This window comes from Rhea pennata, chromosome 25, assembly GCF_028389875.1.
Source record: "Rhea pennata isolate bPtePen1 chromosome 25, bPtePen1.pri, whole genome shotgun sequence".
Classification (NCBI taxonomy): Eukaryota; Metazoa; Chordata; class Aves; order Rheiformes; family Rheidae; genus Rhea; species Rhea pennata.
Window position 1 is genome coordinate 5,592,294 of NC_084687.1, and position 26,103 is coordinate 5,618,396.

The 26,103-nt window shown below is 41.6% G+C and overlaps 1 protein-coding gene across 7 annotated transcripts in view; it reads right to left on the reverse strand.

The window, feature by feature from the left end:
• Positions 1 to 23,492, reverse strand: part of ELK4 (ETS transcription factor ELK4) — a 29,140-nt gene extending 5,648 nt beyond the window's left edge. For 4 of the 7 annotated variants that reach the window (XR_009960787.1, XR_009960785.1, XR_009960788.1 and 1 more), the window contains exons 1-6: positions 23,387 to 23,492; positions 14,046 to 14,261; positions 11,632 to 12,555; positions 10,350 to 10,466; positions 8,249 to 9,051; positions 10 to 177 (exon numbers count right to left, since the gene is read on the reverse strand). Coding sequence is in view for 1 of the 7 variants with exons in the window: in XM_062595318.1 (XP_062451302.1) it covers positions 8,953 to 9,051; positions 10,350 to 10,466; positions 11,632 to 12,555; positions 14,046 to 14,252 (1,347 nt within the window). In the remaining 6 variants the exon portion in view is untranslated. Of the gene's footprint in view, positions 1 to 9; positions 178 to 1,738; positions 9,052 to 10,349; positions 10,467 to 11,631; positions 12,556 to 14,045; positions 14,262 to 23,386 lie in introns of those variants that run through there. The other 3 variants (XR_009960789.1, XR_009960790.1, XM_062595318.1) reach the window with 3 other exon arrangements.
• Between the last annotated feature and the right edge of the window lie 2,611 nt (positions 23,493 to 26,103).

The window sequence follows — 26,103 nt, forward strand, 5'->3', positions numbered from 1 at the left end:
CACTCCTACCTCACATCCAGTGCACAATGAGGTGTAATTCTTCTCTAGCACCACAGGATGCCACTGTTATTCCACTTGAGATAGCTGGGATGAGAAGAGTGGTGTTGAAAAAGGTCATTTGCAGCAGAAAATAAAATCTGTCATTAACAGAGCCCTATGAGAGCGTTGTCTCCATCCCTGTACAGAGGAAATTAGCATGAAATCATAAAATGATGTTTAGTTTGACAGAAGTTTACTAAGAGAAATTGCATACATGTCAGTACAGAGGATGGCAGCTGTATATAAAAGTCTTGTATCCTTGCAAGGTTGACAAGACCTCGCTAAATGCTAGTGCCAGAACAGAGTTTCTGTTTGGTTAAAAGCCTGCTTGGTAATGCAAATCTCCATTTTACCATCATCATTCTGTAGCCTGGAGCTACTCACCAAAGGAAATCTTAACTTGAAACAAGTGGTACCTGATCTGGCACAAAAAACTGTGCAGCACTACAGAGTTAGCAACAGCAACTCCATCACTCTCCATTCAGCAAGACGTAAGGGAGCCTGTGCCTCTGTGAGCAGACAGGTTAGCTCGAGGTATGATGAGCTCCCTCATCATCACAGAGCTGCCCTGCAGCTGTAACTTTTAATTTCCTCTACAGAAAAGACAGTCAAAGGATGAGTAACTTTGTTAAAAATATTTATTTAAAAAAATACAATTGTTTTGCATGTCTGGTTGCACATAACTATTAACATATGATTGACTTGAATAATTTGCTACAATGCTTTTTTAAAGCCAGCTTGCATTATACAAAGCAAATCCCTCTGTCAGTTCTTACATAAAATAGTTTTCTTTAACTATTCCCACCCCATTTTTAAAAAAGATTGCAATACATTGATTTTTTTTTTTTTTTTTTTTTTTTGCACAGAAAAATGAAGCAATAGAAAAGTCACCTGATTTCTCAGGAAAGACCTTCATTATGTTTGAATAATAACTGCCAATATGCCACTCTTTAAAAGCAGCATTTGATACTTTGAAGTATCATTATAGTGCACCTCCTCCAAAGCAAGCTTTGTATCTTAGAACTTTGCCCTCTGAATTGTTGCCACACCTGAAATGCATTCAAATAACTGCATATTTGCTATAGTAAAGCTGATCTTACTTTTTTTCAATATACTATCAACATGCTGAAGGTCTTCCTAATATGTTATCTTCGAAGGTTAAATAAAAGCAAATTTAGTAACAAACACCAAACAATTACTGAAAACTTTGGCTATTTATGTACTTGCATTACATACCAGCATTTTTTTTTTTAACACAATGGCATTAAGATACTCTGTATTATAAGGTATGCTTTTCAAAAAAGATGTTAGACTGAGAAGCTACTCTATCCCAGGCAGGTTTACCCAGCCGTAACCAGAGCACCAAAGCGGTGCAAGGTTACAGTTGTTTCTAAAAGACCATGTCTAGAATAAATTTCTAGTGTAGGAAGTTAGCAGACATTCACTACACCGTAACAGAAATTTACTTAATCTCTTGACTTGGTAGTATATATTAAATGCAATTCTGTTCTGGAAAGAGTAATAGAAAATATCTGCTGAATTCATGTAATTTTACTGATAGTTCTACTTAACTTACAGGAAAAGTAAAATGGACTCTATTTCAGAGTTAAAGAGTGAGTTAACCAACATGATTGTCTCCTCAGTTTACTCCATGTAAAGATGTCAGAGCTGCTGTAGTATTTAAAAAAAAAAAAAAAAAAAAAAAAAAAAAAAAAAAAAGCCTGCAAACATCATCTGCTGCTTTTCAATGAACCCAGCTTAACTTAAAAATTCAATTAACACTAAAAGCATCAGCAAGTCACTTTCCAAAACAGATGTGCACTTTAAAAATAAACAGAACAACAACTGTCACATATTATCATAGCTGATTAGGTTATTTAAGTAAGTTCTCTAAAATTTAACTTACATTTCCCTCCCTTAAGTCCAGTCTCAGCCATTAGACAAAAAACTGCAAGGAAAAGATTCTCAGCTAGTTAAATCAGATCCCTTCCACTGAAGTCAACAGATCTAATCTGATTTACAAGCCTCTGGGACACAATGCAAACCTGCCATCAGAAGAAACAAGACAAAGTTTCTTGCTGGTTAACTATCCCTGTTCAGAGCTGTTTCAGTCTCAGATTAATTCCAGCTGTCCTAAAATACATTAGAGAAGAACAACTAATACTCATGTCCTTACTGTACATGTCATTACAATTTGTCCATTTATTCACCTCTATCATTAAGAATATATTTCTCAGCTATAAAAACAGAGGGGGGAGGGAAATAAGCATTAAATGTGCTACTGTACTTATCACAAAACACTGTGACGTACATAAGGCCATCTGGTAACACTGCAACAGAATACAAACAGGATTTTAAAAGGGAGTTTCAGAATACAACTTTTCTTTTTTAAAAAAAAACTACAATGAATAATCTCAACCCTGTTCACAGAGAATTAACATTAAAACTAGTACATCATATATAAAAAACTCTGTGCAACTGAACAACAGCAGAACAAAAAGTCAACACAATTCTATAAAGCAGTTTCAAAGCCTGAAGATTTAAGACATGCTAGCCAAAAGAAAAGAAAAAAGAAAAAAAAAAAAAAAAAACACAGCACATCTCAAGGAGCCTAGAGCAAACCCAGGTATTGTAACCCCTCTAGCACACAGCACACGCTAGGAACCATGCAGAGGCCATCCACAAAGCCTTCCTATGTTTAAAGAACAGAACAGAACAAAACAAAACAGAAAAGTTTCCAGTTATTAGTAGAGCACTACTGCAGGTACTGCTCAAGGACTGAAACGGGCTCCAAACACAACACGTTCCAACCTCTTCTCTCCTCTACCCTCCTTATCTGCGCTGCTCACAGGTCATTCAGTGTCTCCATTACAAGACCCCTGTTTTCCAGAAGTTCATAATTACCACGTTACAAAACTAAGACAAGACTCTGAGATGAGAACCTTCTGCAGCGCGTGGTCTCAACCGAGAAGCATGTGTTTGGGGGAAGAGTCTCAATTTCTGTTCCATGAACATAAAACTATTCAGAGATAAATTTAAGACACTTTTTGAAATATGTGGCATATAACAATGTCAAAGTTGCATTTATAAATAACCTTTGGCAACACATTGTGGTATAATGGATTTGAGATCTACATTCCCTTTGCCCTCCCCCCTCAAAAAAACCCACAACAGCAAGTGCAAAACATTTAAAAGTGGCAACTGCACCGTGCAGCATTTACTTTCAGTATACACTGTAAGCACTATTTGTACAAGTCTGAAAGCTAGAATACATAATGAACACACATCCTCACAAGCAGTAGGTGTGTACAAACTTACTTATGTTCATATGAAGAGAGCTATTCCAGTCTCAGTTAAACAATGCATATAAAAAACAAAGTTTTCAGCTGTCAGAGTATGCTTTTTTAATCAGATGTCTGGAATAGCTCCACAGTCAAAATCGTCTACAACATTCTTTGGCGAGGGAGGGTAAATAAAAATCAAATCTAGTCAGTTTATTGGTTTTTGTAGAATACTATATATGAAGCTGCTGACATCTTGCTACCTCAAAAGGGAAATACATTAACATATTATACTCAAGACAATATATTCAAGACAAAATATCGGGCCCTGCCCAGTTTTCTTACCTTGCAAGTTACATTTTTTTTAAAAAGCATAGTCACGGTCAGCGAAGCTGCATCCTCCAAAAAGGATCAACATTCTGCTGTGAACATATTCGCCCTTCTTAATTTGTTCTTTGCACAAAGGCAAAAACCTGTACTTTCTAAGTTGAGGATCCACTAGATATCCAAAGACAAAGTTTAATCCTTCTGCTTCAGATGGCACCAAGGCAGTCAGGGAATTTAAACAAGTGTGTTAACAACACATAACACAGATCACAGAAATATGGCAGCGCTGCCATTACTGTGGCTTTGCAGTTCCAATACTACATCCTTACAACTAAGAGCAGGCTACAGAGAAAGGGTTTGGTTCCATTTTGTAAAATGTCTCTCTGTCCAGAATCAGCTTTTGTAAAGGGCTCTATGGAGCCAGTAACTATTAGCTCGAACGAAGTGGAATGCCGTGTCCACAGATTTCAATTCCAGGAAAACGCCTTTCGCAGTTAACAGCCCTGAAGAGCTGCATAAAACAATTGTCACTGCATTTATCTTTTAATCTTTATCTGAGAGCTTCTGGTTTCAGCAGATCAACTTTAGCATTTCACATTAATCACCACTCAACCTGATGGCAATAGCCAAAGGCTTCTACATTAAGCAGATTTGCTAATACTGTTCAGACTAACGAGCAGCCATTGCCACTTACAGTTTAATTAAGTGAAATCAAACCATAAAAATTCCTGTTTAAGCAAGACATGCTATACCTCATTAAAATGTCCCAAATCAGCTTCTAAACAATGTGACTGCATTTCTAATGGATTATCAACTTGTCTGCTGAGTACAAGATCCTGTGGGGCTCACGCTCTTTGTTTGCATTACCATGCTCCACAATTATTAAGACCAAATAAACTATCCATACCTAAGACCTTAGAGGCCAGAAGGTATGTACATTCCTCACATAGGAGAACAAAGGAACAAAACAGAACAGAATTGTTGTGGACACCCAAAACCCAAACATCAAGTTTTAAAATATCTGTCAACTTTGACAATGTTCCTTAACTACTGATGTAGTTTATTTCATAGCTGACAATACCAAGATAGCCTCTTGATACAACACTGAGATGTGTCTTGTAAACAAGTATGCATTAAAAAAAAGAAGAGGTTAAATTGTATAGTAAAACATGAGTACATACAAAAAATGCTATAAAACAGTAGCAAAAAAGTAACTAAAAAGGTATATGAATAAAACATGGATAGCCAGTAGACTGTCAGGACTGTAGGCTTCTGAACGCAGCACTAGAAAAATGCTACAGAAGTGGATCAGAACTCTGCATTTCAGTTCACCTGAGAAATTGTATCAATGCGATAATCTAGTTCTTTTATCCGATCTCAATTTGCAGAAGTTCTTGCATGAAAGTTGACATCATGAGGGAGTCTTCTTACATTAAGCAACGATTGCGTTTTTAAAAGCTGTGTAAAGGAAGATACAAACATAAGCAGCCTTCACGGGGTTAAAATGAACACTATATAAAAAAACAAAAACAATCTATTTGCTAGCTATCTGAGGTTGAAAACATATCAAAAGATGAAGTTTTCCTAGACAAACCACTGAATAGCCAAAGCCTTTCACTGCAATACAATGCATGCTCCATTACGTCAATGACTGCATGGATACTGAAGTCTTTGGACATTAAGTGAATACAATGAATTCTCAAATTCAATGAATTTCATTACTTCCTGACCTATAACAAAATTGCAACTTCAGTGTGCCAAAAACAGTGCATAGGAATAACATTCAGCAGACACCGCTGAAGACCAGTTTTCTGAAACAAGGATCTAGACTTAAGCTACTGTTAAAGAAAACACATTCCTCTATCACCCTTATTACTAAGATTACATCTCTGAACACAAGTAGAGGCAAAACAAGTATGGTTCTATAACCACAGGGTATTATTAACACATTTCTTCTTTCCATGGATTGCCTTTGCTAGCAGCACATGTTGCTAGTGGCATCCTGCAAAAAAGCCAGGCATGGCACAGACAGCAACAGCAGCACAAGCTTTTCAACTCCGCAGTACTACTACAAAGCGGCAATGACATGGAAGAGAGACGTCTAGAAGCAAGACAGATGTTCAGCTTCCATGCTCATCCAGTCTAATTCTACTATCATCTATGAATCAACTATCACAATGCAAAAACTATCAAGCATTCAAGAATACCATGGCTACTTCAGCAACATGAATTTTAATGTAATAAAATGTTTTCCTAATGCTGCACTATTAATTTTTTTAAACCAACACGGTATTATATCCTTATTACAAACGGCTAACGTGGTAACTAAAAGAGAGTCTGTATTAACTCCCACCTTCCCTACACTGTATTAAAAAACAAGCTGCAAAAAGCTGCAAAATACTCCAGAAGTGAGCTGGTAGCGTACCAGCAATTCATGTAACCAAGCTCCAAGGAAGTCACAGCAACACTGTGCTGTCAGGAATGTGCCAAATCAAAAAAGCTGACAGTTATATACTGGTTACTGAATGTGTGTTTAGTGAGACAGCACACACAGAACAGTATTACCTCAGGAAACCTGGAAGCTGTAATGGAGAAAAGGTGAGCAAGCATCTCTCCCACCTCATCTCACTTACCCTTTCAACTTGCTTTGCCCACTGCCTCCTGAGATTATAATCCTATATGGGACTTTTCTTAGGCGTGTGCATAAGAAGCAAAAGTAATTATCTTCTCAGTGCTTCCTGTCAGAAAGCTGGACACTTCCAGATTGAAACCAAACACACACATATTAATTTCCTCTGAAGAAGGTATTCCCAAAGAAAAGATGAAGGTGTATCTCATCAACCACCTATGGCAGTGCAATCTTGTAAAACTGCTTGGAGAAGAGCATGACACTAGGCCAAGCCGAACTGACAAGCTACATCAGCATTTGGTTCTCTTGCGTTCCTATACTCAAAGTGATACAGTCTACAAAAAATTAAGTGCATGTGTGCACATACACAACTTTTAAACAAATAAACTTGGCTTTTCTCCATAGGACAAGGAAAGGGAAGCAATTAAATTGCAAGTCTTTAATTGCACGTCATTAGTGCTCATTAATTATTTTTAAATTCTAATCCTAGTCTGCAATGTTGCTGTCAGGTCCACACACTCAGTGGGTATAAAATTGGCCAACCTAATACAACCATTGAAAGTGCTGCTATTTATATATACCTATATATATTTTCTAGAGCAGACTCATAAACTGTCATGCAAACCAGAAAATTCCAGATGCCTGCTCTTAATCACGATCTGCAGCTTTCTTTCTGCATTAAAAAAAAAAAAGTCAATATTGCACATTGTCATTTTAAGAGCCACCGGCACAGGAACTTCATCTGCTGATGTCTAAAGCGTGCAGCAGTATTATGCCTCTGACTGACCTAAGGGGAAGACAGTTCACTGTATCAGCTAACTCCCTGCTATCTCCACTTAAAGACAGGCATATTCTTTTCTCCAGCCTCCCACTGGACAGGGGACTTTCTGCATGAACAGCACCCCAAAAGCAACACTATTACACCTGACTACGTAGGGTAGCATATCAGAAATATACTATGTGGTTTGTATATCTCAATGCCAGGATACAGAAAGATAACGTCACTGCAGTAAATTAAGTCAAGGGTATCGTCATACATGCAATAAAGTAAATTCAGAGTCTGCAAAAGTGGCAAAGGGAAAACTCGCGAAAATCGAGTTCACCATTGATCCGTAAGACAGGTGTACTACGTAAAAGTACAACGCCAGCTTCTCTTGCTCTGAAGGTACAATCTTTCTCTGCTCATTAATACTTCAGTGTAAGCCAGCAAGAGGTCAAAGCAAAGAGATGGTCTCTGTTTCCTAGTGGACATTTTATGCCGAAGATTATCTTGCATCACCAACTCAATGTACATACGTGAGTAGCAAGCAGAAGTCGCTGCCTGACAGCAGATGGCCAAAGTGGAAGGGCACACAGCCCAGTGCCAAGACACCAAGACATCCAGTCTCCAAGGGGCTGTGAGAAGAATCTCTCTTCTTTCATTCCTCAGTTCTCTTAAAAGGCCTCCTGAGGTTCTAAAAAAATCTATCTACAAATTTAGTTTCACCAGTGTTTCAGATGGCTCTGGAAACTAATCTTGTACTAATCCATACAACCAAGCCACCAAGAAAAATAAGCAAGCACAAATTTACAGTAAGGTTGATACAGTGTGACACCTCTCAACTGTGTGTACACACTATGACTAACTTTTTCTGGGTTTCAGTTCTTCCTCAAACAAAAAAAAAGGAATAAATTTAAAGCAAACTTGAGATAAGAGCTAGGAGAAAAGGAACTTTTCCGCTTCAGGTGTCTGTGGGAAAAGAGCAGTAACGTTAATGCTCAGACGTTAGTGTTCTCACCCACTGCTTGGGTCTGAAGCTCTAGCATCAGGCAGCAACCTCACCAAGTACAGACACACCCTCCAAACCTCACATAAAATCCATCATTCTGCTAATTTCCTAGAAGTCAAATTACAAGCTTTGTAACAGATTTCTGGCAAAAGAAATGTTTGGACTTTAACATTCAAACAATCTGAGAACTGAAAGGAACTAACCCCACCATTCATGTGTCTCCAGGCCTTGCCTGCTCACCGGAGGGAGGGCAGGGAAGCATCCAGAAGCTAACCAGTCCACTTCTCGGAGAGGCTGAACTGTTTGTATGCAGTGCCATTCAAAAATTGTCTGTATCTCAATAACACCGTCATTGAGCATTCCTTGAAAATTGCTCCCTGCAAAAAGATAAGTTGTTTTTACAGTAGATAAGACGTGAGCTGTTTTGTTGCTGCAGAAGTTATCGGGCCCCAAGGCAAAGCTGAGTGTGCACACCCCTTTCCCTAGCATTTCCTGGAATGCCAGCTTCAATCACAATTAGATTTCTTCTTGCCAAGCACAGGAAGCAGAACAACAGAAGGGTTTCCAAGAGTCAGAAAGAAAAGATTTCTCTGATACCATTTACTGCAATCAGTGCAGACTCAGCTACTGCAACACAAACTGAAACTCCCTTTACTCATAGTGAAATCTTCCAAACCAAGAAGGGAAGAGACTGGAGCTTTGGCTCCTATTAAGGCGTTTGCATATACATTCCCAATTTGGGTCTTCAAAAAAGGGAATTTTGCAAAAAAAGGCATTTTAATTGGGAATGGTATGACTGTTGATAATCTCTGTGGAATTATAAATTGCTCATTTAAAAAACATGGTTAAATATAAGTGTCATATCTTTCCTTTGCTCGCCAAAATGTCCTTTCCGTGAGTTCATGTGCTATGTCTTCTGGAGATCAGGGGAAAATGGGCCAGGGGTAGAGGGTCCATCCAGTCCAGACAGAGTAAATGGCCCGTGACTGTTCAGCACTGATGGAAACTAAGAGACAAAACAGAAATGATTAAGAAAGAGGCCCTTTAATTTACTGTTTCTCTCATATCTGTGTCTATAAAAGTTCCCCCACAACACTCCAAAAACACTTTCAAGGAATCTCTTTGGCTTCCTCCAAGTAATGGATTTTTCAAATGCCAGTGCACCACAGACTGTATAGATCCAGCTATTATAACGAGTACAGCCATGCAGAGAGGACAACACAGTCTGTAACCTCTGCACTGAGCATGGTCTATGTATTAAACTAGTAAGATCACAATTCAGTGATTTTAATACAGGTCATTGGGAACAAATATTCTAAATTGTTCCTCAATTCATTATCAGCTATTTATAGAGAAACAGATCCAATGGATTTTCAGATCTCTTTGTTTAAATCCTATTCTGACAGTACATATAAGCTACTCCCTTCATCTCCATGGAGATGACAGATATAAATCCAAAAGACAATTCTGTAAATTTCATCCTCTGTCTAAGCAGAATCAGGCAACAGATATGGTTATTCCAGTTCCAAAATAGAAGGTGAAGGAAAAGCATCAGCAATTACAACTTGAGGACTTTTAAAATATATTACTTAAATAAAAATATGCATTGAATACAGTGAAACTGAGAATTTCTAAACAGGAGAAGAGAGCAGAATATCAAGATCATGCAGAACTGTGCTACACATTGCTACAGAGATTACATCAATGCAAAATCTCCCTTCCTACTAGTAGTGAGATTTAATTAATGTATTTCAGCAGAAGCAGCTGTAACAAACTATTACAGGAATCAATAGAGAGCACCAAGTTCCATTTCTCGTAAAGTCTGAACCCATAAAGGTAGAGGAAGACAATTTTTACAGGAGGGACAGACCTAAAAAAATTCCATCTCTAACTACAACACAGACTACCATTAATTTAAAACATTTCTGAAACATCAACATTTACAATATACTTAAAACAGAGTAAACATCACAATAAAATTAAACTTGCTCATGAAAGCTAACATAGGGGACAGAAAACAGAAATTGCTATTTTATTTCTCTATAAAATGATCCCTTGAATTAAAGGAAATTTTCAAAGACAAATGACTTATTAGGATTTCAAACTTAAATTAGCTAAGTAATCTAAGTATGGATGAAGTCCTGAAATACCTACTATAAAACTGCCTAACATATTAGGCAGTAAATGTTACTGGCCTAAATTTGCCATCAGATTTTTGGGCTAACTGATGCCTACAGCTCTTCTGAGAAAGGTACTGACAACGCAGCTCAACGGCAGAGGCCAGCTGGACTTGCTGGATCTTACCTGAAAGAGTGTATTAGCACCTTGCAACCTTGCAGGACTGAGAGGAGCAACCGGACTTAGCGTACTCCAGAAGTGAATACTGGAGAGCAAGGGGCTGGGGGTCAGCAAGATGGGCGTCTGCAAAACATGCAAAGAAAGTCAGCTATCAGTTAAACCTGCACTGTGAGTAAAACACAGCATACGTAAATCCAGCCACAGTAATCTAACTCCTACAGCTGTGCAGGGTAGGATCCAGACTTCGGGGACTCCCATTCCTCCCTCCTCCACCAGGCTGCTTGTCCTCCCTTCAAATCCAACAGCAACAGCACCCATCATCCTGCTTTCCCTCCCCTTTCTTAGCAATTGGCTCTCTTTTCCCAACAGCTGCCAAATCCCGCTGAAACCTACAGCAAACCAGACTTGTGCAATTCGCTATATGACACCTGTAAGCAATTCTGGAAAACTTAATCTACGAGTTTAAAATCAGCCGGCACTGGGCATACACATGACCTGGTGACACTGGGTGTCAGCTACAATAAAAGAAATTTACATCCAGCTTCTGAAAACGCGGGATTTTCCAGATTCACTCGCCAAATACTTTAGAAGGTGCCAAAAGAGCAACTACACTTGATTTTTTTCCCCTATTTTAGCTGTTTTGGTTTTCAATCAGCAGTTTCCCTATAGTTTCCTTCCAACTCCAGTTTATTAAAGGAAAGAGATTAAACATATATCAAACAATATAACAGTCTAGCTGGATTCAATTCTTTTCCAAATCTTCCATGAGGAATGAAAGCCTTCCTCTTCCACACAGTGATAACACACTAGTTAGGCAGCCATTCACATTACTTTTAGTCTTATGCAAATGGCTACTAAATCAAGTAAAAGAACACAGTTAAACAATTATCTCAGTGGTTCTCTGTTTATTTTTAAACGATTTTCAAAATCAACTTGAAAGACATGGAACAGGTTTAGGAGTTTTGAAAGAACTCCCTGTCACCCGGGGAAGATTTACAAATGATCCCGCAGGTGCTGGTTCGGGCTCTGCCTCCGTATGCTAACACTGCACAGACATGTATAGCAGACATACCACTGGGCACACTTCAGGGTGAAAGCTAACACTGATTATAAATGTTCTGGAACAAACTTCTGTTTTATAAAAGGAGGCAGTGACATCCTGATTTTAAGAATTCCAAATATAATCTACCGACTATTAATTTTTCACTTGTCCTCTCTTATCGTTTTAAAGCATAACCACTATAGTTAATAAATAAAAAAGGAAGCTTAAGGAATAGAATTTGGTTACCTGAGAGAAAAGTGCTGGAGTAAGAGAAGCAGTTGGGAGAGAAGGGCTCAGTATCCCCAACGGACTTGGATCACTGCCTGTAATGACCAAAGTAGGAGCCAATTCTAGCCCTTTGGGTTTTTTAGATCTGGAGAGGTGATTGACAAATTCCTTCTCCAGCACAGATGAATCCTGCTCTTTGGGCTCTGGGGATTGATGCTGAAGGCTCTGAGCCTGCTCTAGCTGTTGAGAAGCCACTGACTCTATGTCCGTGTCAATGTCCAGGTCAGGATTAGAGCTCAAGGGTGGCGAAGGTGGTGTAGAAGGAACTTGCAGAGTGGGAGAAACTGAGGATACAGGTGGAGTTGGGGTGAAGCTGGTGGTTAAGTTTGGCAAAGGTGCTGGAGCTTCGGGGGCAGTTAACTTGGGTAAAACAAGAGTCTCCAAGGTCTGAAGAGTGTCTTCTGATGCCACTGGAAGATCAGATACAGCTGAAGTGGCAGAAGCAGTTGAAGTGGCAGAAAGTGTTGAAGTGGCAGAGACGAGGGGGACAGACGAAGGCTTTTTGGAGGGCATGGTTACAAACTTGATGACAGATGGTGTCAGATCCTGAGCAGGTTTCTTCTCTGTCAGTTTCTCAGCTGGATTCTCAATCTTGATGGACCTGAAGAGTTTTACACCGGAAGAGTTCAGGGAGTTCAGAGTAAAAGAGGAGTACAAGCCTGAGTGGATATAGTCATTGCGGCTGGAGGATTTACCACATGACTGAGACTTCTCCTTCCCACAGTTTTCCACATCCTTTGAAGCACTGCTAACTTCTGTAAAACCAGCCATTTCAGGGTCTCCTTCTATACGGCCCACCACGAGTGGATCCATATTTAAAATCTCCGGATAGGAAACAAACTTGTACACAAACTTCTTACCATTCACTTTTTTAATGATATTCTGTGAGTAAGAAGATATATATTTTTAGCTCTTCTGCAGATTAATTTCCTTGCTACAAACATTGCCTAAAATAGACTGAGGAATTAGATAGTCTAGATAGCCTGTATCCTTTAATCAAAAGCTGCTTTTTTTAATATATATATAGATAGATAGATAGACTGGATTCTTGCTGTTTAGTTATGCTCCCAAAGTATCATTTCCAGAGCTCTCAAACACTGAAGCAGGAGAGTTTAACCTGACCTCAAATGTACTAACAATAGTCTTAAAACTGAAGAGCAATTCTGTTTAAAATATTTTTAAAAAATCGTATAGGAAACAAAAGATATTCCATTACCTGCATCTAAGTCATGATCACTCATCTGGGTAAAATAAATATAATCTAACTTACACACAAGAGAACCTGCACAACTAAGGCTTACAGGTTTGTACAATCGAGGCCTAAAGCATCAAATCAAGCCACTCTTATTCTTAATAAAATGATAATAAAAGAAAATAAATAGCTGAATGGAGTAGTCTAAATAGCTGAATAGTCAGCAAAATACAGGCTAATCAGCGATTTCAATGTAGCTCTTGTCAAACTTTTTTTGTCCATAACTGAAATGCAACAATTTCAACCTAAGAAGATTCTTATTTGTTGTACAATTGTTATCAATAAGATTTCTCAGTACAAAGATTAAAGAAACTGTGCTACCCAATAATAAACTCCATGCAACATACCACCTGCTACAAACTGACAGTTTCCTCAGAAACTGTGTTTTATTTTCTTACCTCACACACCCGCACAATAACAGTTGTGGGATAAACGGCTTATTGAGAGGTTATTGAAACAAAGGTTAACAATCTAATTTTGTAATTCTAGTTCAGATTTTTGACATTACCTGTACATCAATGAAAGGTTCACACAAGTCATCCCAAGACACTAGCTAAACTACAGGAGTATCTTGCTTAGCTTGACCAATCAACTAATCACATTATAAGTGCAGTTCAGAATACAAAGAGAAACAGAAGAAGATTTTGGGTCTGCCTCACCAGAAATCCATATTTTGACAGCCTCTTTGTAGGGACAACTACAGAAAAGATCTCAAGATGGTGCAGCATTCACTATCTTGACCATGTGGGGTTCCCTTCACCCTAACTTACGCTGGAGTGTTCAGGATTTTAACCGTTGCAAGGACACATGCATTTGCAGAAGGGTTAGAAAGGGGATAATTATTCACAAAAAGGCTCCTATTAGCAAAGATATAAATGAAAAGAGAGAACATTTTGCAGAAAGCTACCTAGACCTTATAAATCTATCACTGAGGAGGAACCAGGTGTAAATGAAAATAAAAACTAAACATAACCAAAAGTAAACTAGCACACCTCACTTAAACCTGGGCGACAGAAGTGACACCTATCTCCTTGAAGAGGATGGAAAAGGAAGCAAAGCTCATTAGGCAGAAGCTGGTAAGAGGGATAAAGATTGGAGGTGGATTTACGGGCTCAGTTACCTTCACATAATAGTATCTGAGAGCACGGCTGAGTTTATCATAGTTCATACTGGGCTTGTTCTTGCGGATTCCCCAGAGTCTGGCCACCTCCTCTGCCTGCAGCAGTTTGAACTCCCCGTCGTTGGAGGTCCAACAGATGATATTCTTGTTCTGAGGCTCTTGGAGGAGCTGGAGGAGGAACTGCCACAGAGTGATAGCACTGTCCATAGCAGTAAGCTGAAATTCAAAAAGGCAGATAAGAGGCAACACGTTAGGAATAGCACATTTTCTTCCTCTCCCTAGAAGGTGCTAACGGAGCAGAGATGTTATTTCCAAAGGCAACAGGAGTAAAAATTATTAGTCACCAATCGTGAAAGATGTTCCCTGCAGAACAGAGAGGCTGAGAGCCAACTGCTGTCGTCTCCTCCCACATGTCAGTCCTTTTCACATGCGTTATATTTAGCCTCATTTAACTAAATCAGGTCACTTTGGGTAAGTTGTTATGAGTCATTATCCAAAAAAACCAACTTCTAAGTCGCTCCATGTTCTCCAATTCTGACTTGTACTGCTTTATGAGAAATAGCTCGGGTGCACCTGGATAAAATCAGCCTCCTCACTCACCTCATTTCCTTACCTGCACCCACCTCCAACCTCTGTCTTTAAAAGAGAACAGATAGCACATCAAATAACTGCTTAAGTAACTAGTAGGTCCAAACAGTAAAAAACTAATTTTCCTTCTATATTCATATTTCTACCACCTCTTTGTATGAGGCCCTCTCAACCCAATGGATCAATCTCCAGTCTCTTCTCAATTTTTTTTCAGATTTAATCCCTGCCTTTTCTAAGAGAATAAACATTTTTTTTTTTTAAGAACACTCTCCTCTGATTTTCTGTTGATCCCCAGTTGTATCTTACCTACATCAGTCTTTTAGGCTGAGACCTTCTAGAATGAGCATTTGTCAGTTGGATTCAGTGCACTGCCAGCATATTTACTAGCACTGAAGTTATGGCTTCAAAAGATACGGTTTATCAAAAGATGGGCAAGGCAGAAGAGATGACATTTTCACCCCGAACATATCTGATTACTTAAGACATCACTTCAGCAGACATTTTTAAGCAGAATAATAAGCAATTTTGTCTGCACAATGGGATTTATATCAGTATAAGCTACACTGTGAATTAAAACAAATAAAATTATATTAACGCAACATCCTATATGGATCGTCTTATTCCAGAACAGAATGACTTCTCTCAATATAGTTTAAATTTCTTCCAATGAAATAAAACAAAACCAACCACTCCGGCATAAGAGCGACGGTGACCTACAGTGGCAATATTCTGATATGCACAACTGCTGGATTCCTCCCACACAGACAAGCTCAGCAAAGGCAATATAAAGAGTACAGAGGTTTCTATCCAGGTGAATCTGCAGCACAAAACGACCAAATGTTATTCTCAAGGCTCAGCTCCGAAAGAGATGCACCAAGTGCTACTGCAGCAAGTGGGACCCAGGCCCATATCCTTTGAACTACACGTATATTCACAGATAGGTTTAAGATTCAGTCAGGACTGCCAGTTCATACTTTGTTACCAAAGCCTTTTATTCCAATCCCATTACTGCCCGGCACTTATCCACCAGAAGAGAGCCCTATATAAGGAAGAGAACAGTCTACATGTCAGAGCTTCAGAATTTAGTCAGCCCTGTAAAAGGATTACTGCTGACAGTTTACACAGGACTCCACATTCTTATTTAAAGAAGGTGCCCTAGGGCAGGTACTTTTTTGGGGCAGAGCCCAGGCCTTTCAACCTATTTTTAAGAATACCCGCCTAATGGCACACTTACATGACTACACAGGGATGTTAAATTGATCAAGTTAGTTAAATTGCTGCAGTTAGAAGGAACAATCTCAAAATGAAGGACACCCACATCACCCTGTTATGCTGGCCTAAGGTGCTTTCCTTGTTAATTACCGCGTGCATACAACTCCACGCTTGCCCAAATTAATTGCTCTGTACTCTAAGAAAACAACCGCTGCTGCACTCTATGCTTTGAGACTCTTCCAACAGCACACTGTGGAATCCCAGCTAAAAGTTACAGGAATTCAGGGTCAGGGAACCAAATTAAAATCCTTCCGCTACTTCTCCTCCAACTTACATCCACTTGCGCCAGTAACGCTATGTGTCTGCCCGTGGGCAGCGCAGAGGACCAGGCATGCTGCGGAGCACCGCGATCACGGGCTCGCCGTCTGTCAGGATGATGCACGCGCCTTTGGGGCTGTGTAGACGTAAGGACGTGATTCTGCCACTCTACAGAGCTGTCAATACCGCAGATACGTGCTAACAGAGAGAGCAGAAGCTGGGTGATTATTCCCACGCTACATTTACATACAGCAGTTTCAGAACCCATACGCAGCCCTGCACCAAACAGCACTGACTGATGCACAGAATTAGATTAGCAGAAAAAAATTAGAGCAACAAAGGCTTTGTTTTCCTAGAAATCTGCTTAGATCTCATCCTAGGATTAAAATTCTGTAACTCCAAAAGAGTGCTTCTCCTTAGTAAGTACTTCAACATTATCTCAGAACTCTCCAAACCTCTACTGCAGTCAAGCACTAGTGCCCAGGTTATGGCTGTTACTGCATCAAGTTAGAGATACATGATGCTGCTCAGCAATGCTAAGTACAGCTGCAGTAACTGAAGTTACTGAATATATAAAAGATTAAAGTAAAACAACCAACACCCCCCCCCAAAAAAAATGAAAAAGAAAAAGAAAATTAAAAAAATCCCTTTCTTCATGATGAGCTATGTTGTTCCAAAGAATATTTACCAAAATAGTAGCATGGTTCCTCTTTATAGAGTCCAGAGTGTCTGAATCTCAAATACTGCAGCTTTATGCTGGGAAGAATACTTCCCAGCAGCACTCTTGCATGCCTATACCGGAATGTTACATTGATCAAACTACTACCGACATTTCCAGATTCATAGGCTTTAGTGGTGTCACGATTGTCTCTATCACGTATACCTGACGTGCCCTCAGCTGCCACTGCTGTATAAAGTCTTATGTTGGACATGTTAATAGGAAGGAAAAATTTTACTTAATCCTCAGTTGTTGCAAAACATGACTTTTGCAATTTTGACTTGTTAAGGAATAGGTTATATTGATTATGAGAAGAATGACCATCTCTTGCTGTTAAATATTTATTTATTGTGCACATCTACAAGAAACAATAGGGAGATGTCTCAGAATAACTGGGAGTATAAAACAGTATAATCTTTCCAAAGATTATATACAGACAAAGGGAATGCCAGAAAATAACCCAAACTAATCAAAAGCAATGGGAACACTGGTGGATCTCGCTCCTACTGAGTCCAGGAGCAATTTGTAACTGGGAACTGATAATGGGTAGATGAGATGCAATGTTGTATTATGAATGAACATATATTTCATTTAATATTTTTATTAAGCTTGCTTTGGCATTGCATAAAAATGCATCAAAGAACCATTGCTTCTTCAGGGAATAGCAGGGGGGAGAAAAAAGCACATCACATTACAAGATGTAAAATTAAAATCAGTATAGCCAAGGTATAGTCAAACAAAGAAAAACACTGAGAACAACTCTGAACACTGTGCTAAAAAGGTTCTGCCTTCTTCAGCACCTGGGGCAGAAAAAGGCCGACTCCTTTCATGAAAAGGCCTTGCAATCGCACGGATTAAACAGGGATTTTAGCACCCTGTGTTATCCCAGTTTTGAGAACATCGTTGGCTGCCATTCAGCACTTGGCAGCCTGTCACAGGGGGAACAGCTGTTCTGAAGACTTTTGTCCATACTGTAGCCCTTTTAAGGGCCACACACTCAAAGCATCCTCCCTTCTGCATGGGCACTGGAAGGAATTCAGCAGATCATCTTAATCTTTTTATTCAGACATACAGCATAACTATACCCTCTCATTACGGCCCTGTTAGTTACAGAAGCTAAAAGAAATCAGGAGGACAGGAACCCACTAGCCCACTCCTACTCTATACTCACAATGGCAAGATGTTACTTCTGTCATGATTTGTAAACAGCATTTCATCTTCTTTCAAATCTACGGTTCCCTTCAAGAAAAGGCATCAATCTCCTAGCATAGCTCCCTGTCAGCATAAAAGCCTAGTAGTTTGATTGCTTTTTCTTCAAGATGAATACACCAATAATTGCAGCGCACCACTGCAAACTATCTTTTTTGCTGAAGTTTATTTTCCTTGTGAGAATCCATGAAGAATTAAAAAGCTCTCACTTGAAAAGACAATGAAGGAATTAGAGCTGCAGCACTGCTGTTTATGATGATGGCTTTTCCACTTCTGCACCGCTCGAGCAAGAGGAAAAAATACTTGCTAGAGGCAGAGGGCAGTTATACTTCGTAATGAGTATGCTAAAATAGAGCACTATTATTGTCTTGAGATCTTCTCTGACGCCTACAGATGACCCCTCGAAGAATACAGAGTAGCTGACAGAACTTGGCTGCAGTATTCTAAATACAAATGCTGCAAACTTCAGCCTTCTCATGTTGCTTAGCTTTGTTTGAGGCCCTGACCTCACGAAGCCTCAAGCTTACAAAAACCCAGAACACAAGATAAGCATCTTTTTCAGTGATTTCTCCTCACAGGCCTCTGCCATAATAAGCTTCATGCAACTCTATTTGATTGCAGAGCTTCAAGGCTTTGCACATCTTTTGGAGAAGGAAGTACAATCGCTGGCTGGCACTGCAAACGGGAGAGGCAGCTTAGGAAGTGGCATATGACAATCTCCACCGTGACCTACAGCCAGGTTGGAAAACAGTCGTAAGCGTTCAGTCCTTTGAGCTCACGCAAAGGAAAAGGACACCTAGATGTGCCCCACAAGGCACGAGTCAGCCAGGCCTCAGAAAGGTAGCAGCAGCCGGATCCAAGGGGTTCGGCCCTAACCCCTCATATCCAAGGTCTTTCAGAAGCTGCCTGTGCTTTGACTCAACCCTAGTGAAGAGCTCAAGTAATCTTTCACCTTTATTTGTTCTAGCAGCCTCTTAGAAACATCTGCACACTGATGACTTCTCCAGATGGACTGAAAAAGTCCAGCCAGGTCCACAAGCTCTTCAGGACTCCACACAGAAACAGAGGATGGTGCCAGGCAGAGGAGAAGAAGGGATGTCACACTGCCATTACATCTGGGGAAAAACTCACCACAACCAAGTATTTAAATAGGACAGTTATAGCTGCCCAGGTATTTACACTGAAGTGACTTCTCAAAAGACAACTCTGAAAGCAGCATAGAGCCAAGGTGAATAGAGGGTGACAGTGCCACAAAAGGTACCGTTTAGAGACTGCCAGAAACAAAATCAGTTCCATGTACACACACACACACCCCAACCTTAAAGCATAAAAATTTACCAAAAAGATAAAATCAATCCTTTTCCCAGAATACTGATGTTAAACAAGTACTTCCGTTTTAAACAGATTGTGAACAGCAACAATAATTTAAAGCTGCAACTCAGACATCCAGGGGGCCAGCAGATGAGCAAATTAAGTCTACACGCAATTATGGGAAAGCTGGGCATGCCGTGCGTACAACACAGAAGCACTCTGCATGTTTGCAGCAAACCTGAACTGTTAAGACTTTATTGTGCTTGCACAAAACTATTCGCAGGACTTCTGCATAGATTAAAATGGCCACGGCGTGTGAACAGAAGGAATTTGTAGACATTTACTCCTGTTACATTGTGCAATATTCCTGCGTAGACAAGACCCTAGATGGTTGTTCCAGGGGAAAAAAAAAAAAAAAAAAAACTCAGAATAATTTAGATTGAAAGAGATATTTGGAAGTCATGAGGCCCAACTCCCTGTTCAAACAGGGATAACTTGAAAGTTAGATCAGGTTGCTCAGTGTCTTGTCCAGTCAACAAATAAATAAATAGCTGCTTTCTTCTCCCTATTCCTTTCCTCCCAAGAAAGGAGAAAAACTTAAGTAGCAGAAAAGAAAATAGCCAATATCAGCTTTTATTTTATAAAGAGAAAGAACTGCAACATGTTGTTATTGATGAAGCATCTAATTAAATCATTATCAACATACAACTAAGGAATAATTTAATTAGCACAACAGTAAAAATATCCCACTAGTAATAAATTTTTCATAACAAAAAAAAAAAATTTCAAGCCCCAGGGAAAGTGACTCACTGGAACTAGTACTTTTAGTATTTTTATCAATTTTGATTCATTTTAGAAAGAACCTGCTGCCCAGCACATATTAAACCCACTCTCCAAGATTAGCACTCTCCAGAGCACTAGTATCTAGCTACTGACGTACTCTGGTGTAACGGGAAGTAAGCAAAAAACTTACGTACTTAGTTCTTTTCCAAAGTACACAACACATCGTGAAGATGCTTAAGTTGCTTCTGCCACTATCACTTGTTTTGTCAGCATCCTGTCTGAAAAGGGGTTAATTATCAGTTAAAAGCCTGTTTTATATATAAGATGAAGAAGTTGCTATTCACGTGGAACTTAACTGAAGATCCAGATTTCTGCATCTGCCACATCATTAAAAACCTAAACACTGGTAGCTTCCCAAGAGGTATTCCAATTGCACTTTCTCTAATAAAGTCAGGTAGGAATTGAGGGGGGAGAGGGGAGAAGGGCAAACACCCTAGACTAGCGAATTCCACTCTTCCCCTTCGCTCTGGTATTCACTGCACCCTCGTTTCCAAGTCAGTCTGGAAAATAAGCTTGTTCTGAAAGAGAAACCACGGTTATCAAGGCAGGAAGTTCCTGGGAAGGAAATGCTGGCGGATGTCCTCATGATAAGAGCTGCTCCATAGCTTTCATTGCTTAATCCTTCTCCAAGTTTGGCAGTTGTATTTATGTAAAACAAAATGTCACAAAAAGTTTGGTGTTCTTGGCTCAGAAATTAAGTTACAAGTATACGTGAAATTAAGATGTTTGCAAATACTCTGGGCTTTAGGAGCAATTTGTTTCATCTTTTTAATTCCCATGTGAAAAATAAGTATTTCCTGTTCTATGTTATTATTTGCTAGTCTCCTCCACTTTCAGACCCCTAAGAAAACATTTCTGTGTTAACAAACAAGTAATGGAAAACAAACCACTGGGGACAACAGTAGCATCAGAATTCCCATCCTAGTTACGGTAGCAGATGGTTAAGTTGGTAGGAGGACACAAGCCAAAGAGATTTTTTTTGATCTTGATACTTAGACAATGGTGTCTGGTTTATTAATGAACAAGATTTTGGCTAGCGCACCCTCCCATTTAAAAATGTTTTAACCTGTTTGAACATGGCAAACAAGGGCAACTTCAAAACACAGGCCATGTATTTCCTCCAGTTGCTACAATCATTCTGATCCTCCATCTCTGCCTGAGGATGACTGACATGCCAAGGTAGACAGTTTTATGAGCAGCAGACCTCACTCCCCTGCTTTACCTCGCTGTGATCGAGAGTCAGCCTTTTCTTAATCTCCTACGGCGGGATGAGAGACTAAAGAGAAGTAGCACAGAAGCCTCCAGGACAAATAGAACAGCAAACTTAAAACCAAATACCTTTGATCATTTACTTGATGGGCTTCTAAGACTGATGTGAATGTTTCTGAATAAGCCATAAAATCCTTATTTCCAGAGAAGCTCCTCTTTATATTGCACTTGCTGCCTCCTTATCTGCCACGCAACAGGTTGAGAGGAATGTTTATCAACAGCAGAATAAATTAGCTTCAACGGGCACAATATGTCTGCAGAAAGTAAAAGCATCCTTGTTTATGCATAAGGGGTCAGGTCTCTGCACCACACTATGGAACAAACTTCAAACAAAAGGCTTAATGTTTTATGCTGACCCTAACTTTATTATAAAAAGGAAGTTTCATTTAAGATGGAAAAGGTTTCCTTTAATAATGTTTATAATACACTTAGCCTGGTTGCTATGACGATGGAACAACTATTCTCTACAAACAGGCACCAAGACCCTAAAAATAAACAGGCCGACAAAAATCACGAACACGCAGTCTTGTCAGGAAGGCTGTGCTTGGTGCACGGATTGCACGCATTTATTCCAAACATGATGAAGATAAAGACATTTTAACTACTAAATTCTGCACCCAATAAACGGGGCACTCACCTAACAAAGTGATTCCTGTACTTCTCAGGAGCTGCTGCTTAAAAACAAAGAAGCAAAAAGAGCAGCTACAAAAATTGTCTCCCCCCCCCCAACTGGGCAGGGCAACAGAACAATAGAGATTATTAGAAGTCTGTAAAAATAATAAAAGCATTGTAGAAGTAAAACATGTGCACACCTTCCGCGCGTGCGTGTCTATGCATACAAAAATAAAAATAACAGCGTGTTATATTTTTATATTATATTTGCATACTTTCTTCGTGGATTTGCATACTTTCTTCATGGACTCACTTTTTGATGTGGGTAGGCATCCACCCATTTCACAAAGAAATCAGTACACAAATATTCAAAAAAAAAAAAAAAAAAAAAAGATTACAGAAAAGCAAGGAAGAAAACCCCAAGTATTCGATTCCAGTCTCTTGCTCTAATCTCACGTAAGCACACAGAGGCAAATAAATTAGTACCAAACGATAACAGAGATCTTCAATCTTTATTCCAACGCTCCTCCAGGACAGCTTGCCTAGTGCAACACTAAAACTAAAGCCATAACACACGCCACAGCCAAAGGGGAACCGCTTCGTAACTACGCACCGAGGCAAACAGCTGCGCAGTCGCTGCCAAAGATGCGCAAGGGGACGTTTCTCCATTTTCTACCGCTGCGTAAAAAGTGTCTCCAGCAAGAAAAGCAAAACTTCACGGCAGGGCTCGGGCCCGGGACCCCGCGAGGCGCCCCGAGCGCGCCGGCAGAGCGAGGCCCCGCGGCGAGCGGCAGCCGTTCGTGGCCTCCCCCCTGCTTTCCTTCCCCGGCTTCCTGGCACAGGCGACCCCCGCCGCGCACACGCCCACACCCGGACACTCCCACGCGTGTGCGCATCCCACGCACGTACCTCCTGTTGCAAGAAAGTACTCCCACGCGTGCACGCACACCACGGGTGAACCCCTAGATACGCGAAACGCCCCCACGCATGTATGCATCCCACGGACACCTCCACGCGTGTGCCCCCGTTGATCAAACACCCCCGCGCGTGCACCATGCCCACAGACACCTCCACGCCTGTACCCCCCCGCTACAGGAACGCCCCCACGCGTGTACCCAGCCCACGGGCGCCCCACGCGTGTACCCTGCCTATGCACCGCCGCCCCCGCGCGCCGGGAGCCCCCGCGCGCGGCTCCCCCGGGCCGCAGCCGAGTCCCGAGAGCCCCCCGCGGTGCCGGGCCGCGCCGCCCCCCCCGGCTCACCTGGCAGGAGCCCCGCCGGTCCCCCAGCGTCGCGGTGGCGGTCGGCGGGCGGCGGGCAGGCGCTGGGAGCGGCTCCGCCGCCACCCTTCATGGCCCGGCGCCCCCGCGGCGGGCCCCCATCGCCGGGCGAGCAGCGCGGCGCAGCGGCGCGGAGGCGGCGGCGCGTTACATGGCGGGACGCGGAGCGCCAGTCCCTGCGCCGCGGGAGGCTCCGCGGCCGCCGTACGCCACACTTCCGCCCACGGGCCCGCGGCCCGCGCGCCGCGGCCAATCAGCGCGCGCGGCGGGGGCGCCGCCGAGCAATGGGACGGCGCCGCCCGCCCCTCCCGCTCGCGGGGGCTTGTGGGTAGCGTAGTCCTCCGCGGCCTAGCGGCGGCCGAGGCCGCCCCGCAGCCATGTGCCCGGCCCGGCCCGGCGGCACCGGGGGGCGGGAGGGGGGAAAGGGGGCGAGCGGCTCCCGCGTGTGTGTGCTGGGGGGAAGAGGGAGGAGGGCAGCGGCGGCTGCATCGTGTCACCACTGCCACAGAGCGCTCCGGCACCGAGGCTGCGGCAGCAGGTCCCAGCCAAAAATAGTAGTAATAATAATAATAAAAACAATAAAAACAGGCCCCGTGTTTGGAGGGCCAAACTGTATTCAAAGCATAAAACCAGGAGGAGCTGTAAGGCACAGAGAGGGGAAGACGAGGGAGGGAAACGGAGGAGCGGAGTTGCCTTGCGTGAGAAGGAAGAAAAGCAAAAATCCAGAAGCTGCGAGAGGAGCAAGTTTACATAAAGCAACCCAGAAAAACGCTGCGGGGGGTAACAGAGCAAGAGCAGCAGGAATGCAGCACCCCCCCGGAACAGAACCTAGGCCACCGGATGAGGGATAACTACTCTAATTGCTCTTTGAACGCCAGTAGTGCCAGGGTTGCTGCTTTTGGCTGTGCTTACTGAGGAACACGCACGTAAAAATATTTGTTCGCTGAAAAAAGGCGCTATCATGTTTTGTCACTAGGGAACATGGCAGAGCCGAGTCGTTGGTTCAAGAATCCCCCCAACCAGAGACACTCCTCACTGAAGGCTACCTACCGCCCTCAGCCGAGGCTTCCTGAGCAGTTTCCTGTTCCTAGGTCTTCTCCAGGGCTCGCTGCGCCCTAGCCCCCACGTAACGCTTCATCGCTCCCTCAGAGCAGAAGACAGAAGCGGTCGCAGGGCAGGTGGGGAAGGGCAGACAGGAGACTGCACGTGCAGCGGGAGACGTGCTTCGTGCTGAAGCTCATTGAAGGCAACCTGTCCGCTCACTACAGCCGCCAGGAAGCCAGTCTGCTGCGGTCAGGCACTGGTTATTGCGAAGGGGCACTACCTTGGCCTACAGGTCACCAGTTTTAAGTGCTGAAATATCTACTGGCCAGGCAAGCATTGCTCTTAGAACCAAACAGTTCAACAGATGTAGTTTAAGGGCTCGTTTCATTCACATTGGACCAGGCACAGGGAGAAGTGCAGAGGTGGTGGCACTCTCCCCGTCCCTCTGATGAACAAACACTGCTCTGCTTCGCCATCGGATTCCCACCCATTGGCAGAGAAAAATAAAATTAAGCAGCACTGCACTGTCGAACATTACACGTGCCAAAACATGCAGCTTCCAGTTTCCTAGACACAGCGCGCTAAGATGTTAGATGTGTTAGTAAAAAGTATTCTGCGCACATTTCACCTGATTGCCTTCTTACAAACTTGACTCCTGCTGGATATGTGATTACAAGGCAAAGCACAACACAAACATGTATATTTTCATTTGGGAAATACTATCATCTCCAAATACATAAGGTCTAGTTAAGCCTGAGCAGTTACCAGCCGCAATTAATATTATTTCAGTGAAGACAAATCTCAAATCATTACCATATCCCCTCCTTTTGCTAGTTCCATTTCATGTAGTTAAGTATCTACCAAATTAAGTGAAAGGAGATAGTTTTTTAAATTCATAAACAAGACAGGGAACACAGTGTTGCACATTTAAGTCTCATAAGGAAGAAAAAATGATTTGTCAGTACTTACATGCAAAAGTCATGGAGGAATCAATAGAAAGATGAAAGCACAGAAAAGAAATACAGTTAAGGGAATCCTGGCACAACAGAATTACAAGGTTTTTGAGTACAACCAAAGGGAAGAAAGTGCAGGGTTCTTCCACAGAGCATGCTTTCTCTTGGAGGAGGGATGAAGTTTTCACCAAGCCAACATTTACAAAAGTCAAACACCAATTTTTAAATAAAATTAAAAGAATGATTTCCATTTTCTTCCCCAACTCCACTTTCAAAAAGGGGAGAAAAAAAGGGGGGGGGGAGAACGAGGCAGGGAAGGGAAGAAAAGAAAAAGGTGAAGAAAAAAAAGGAGGGGAAAAGGAAAACCCCACAAAAGCTCCAAGTTACTAATCAGTTTCTTTACCTTTCAAAATAATTAAAGTCCTTCTGAAGTGGAAGTACGTGTTGTTTTCCATTTCTTTCTCCAGTGGAAAGCATCAGTCATCATTTCCAGAGAGCACTCCCAGGTTGTCAATACTGCTTTTCACTTGGGAATACCACAGCCAGGAAGCACAGACCCAGCAAGCAGAGATTTAGAGCTCAGGAGGCCCTTTTACCCTGCATTTAGCAGTAGCCTCCTCACCTGCACATGATCATCTAGGCTACAGATGATGCAAATATAATTAACACTTCACAGGTGAGCCATCTGTGCAGACAGAAGTC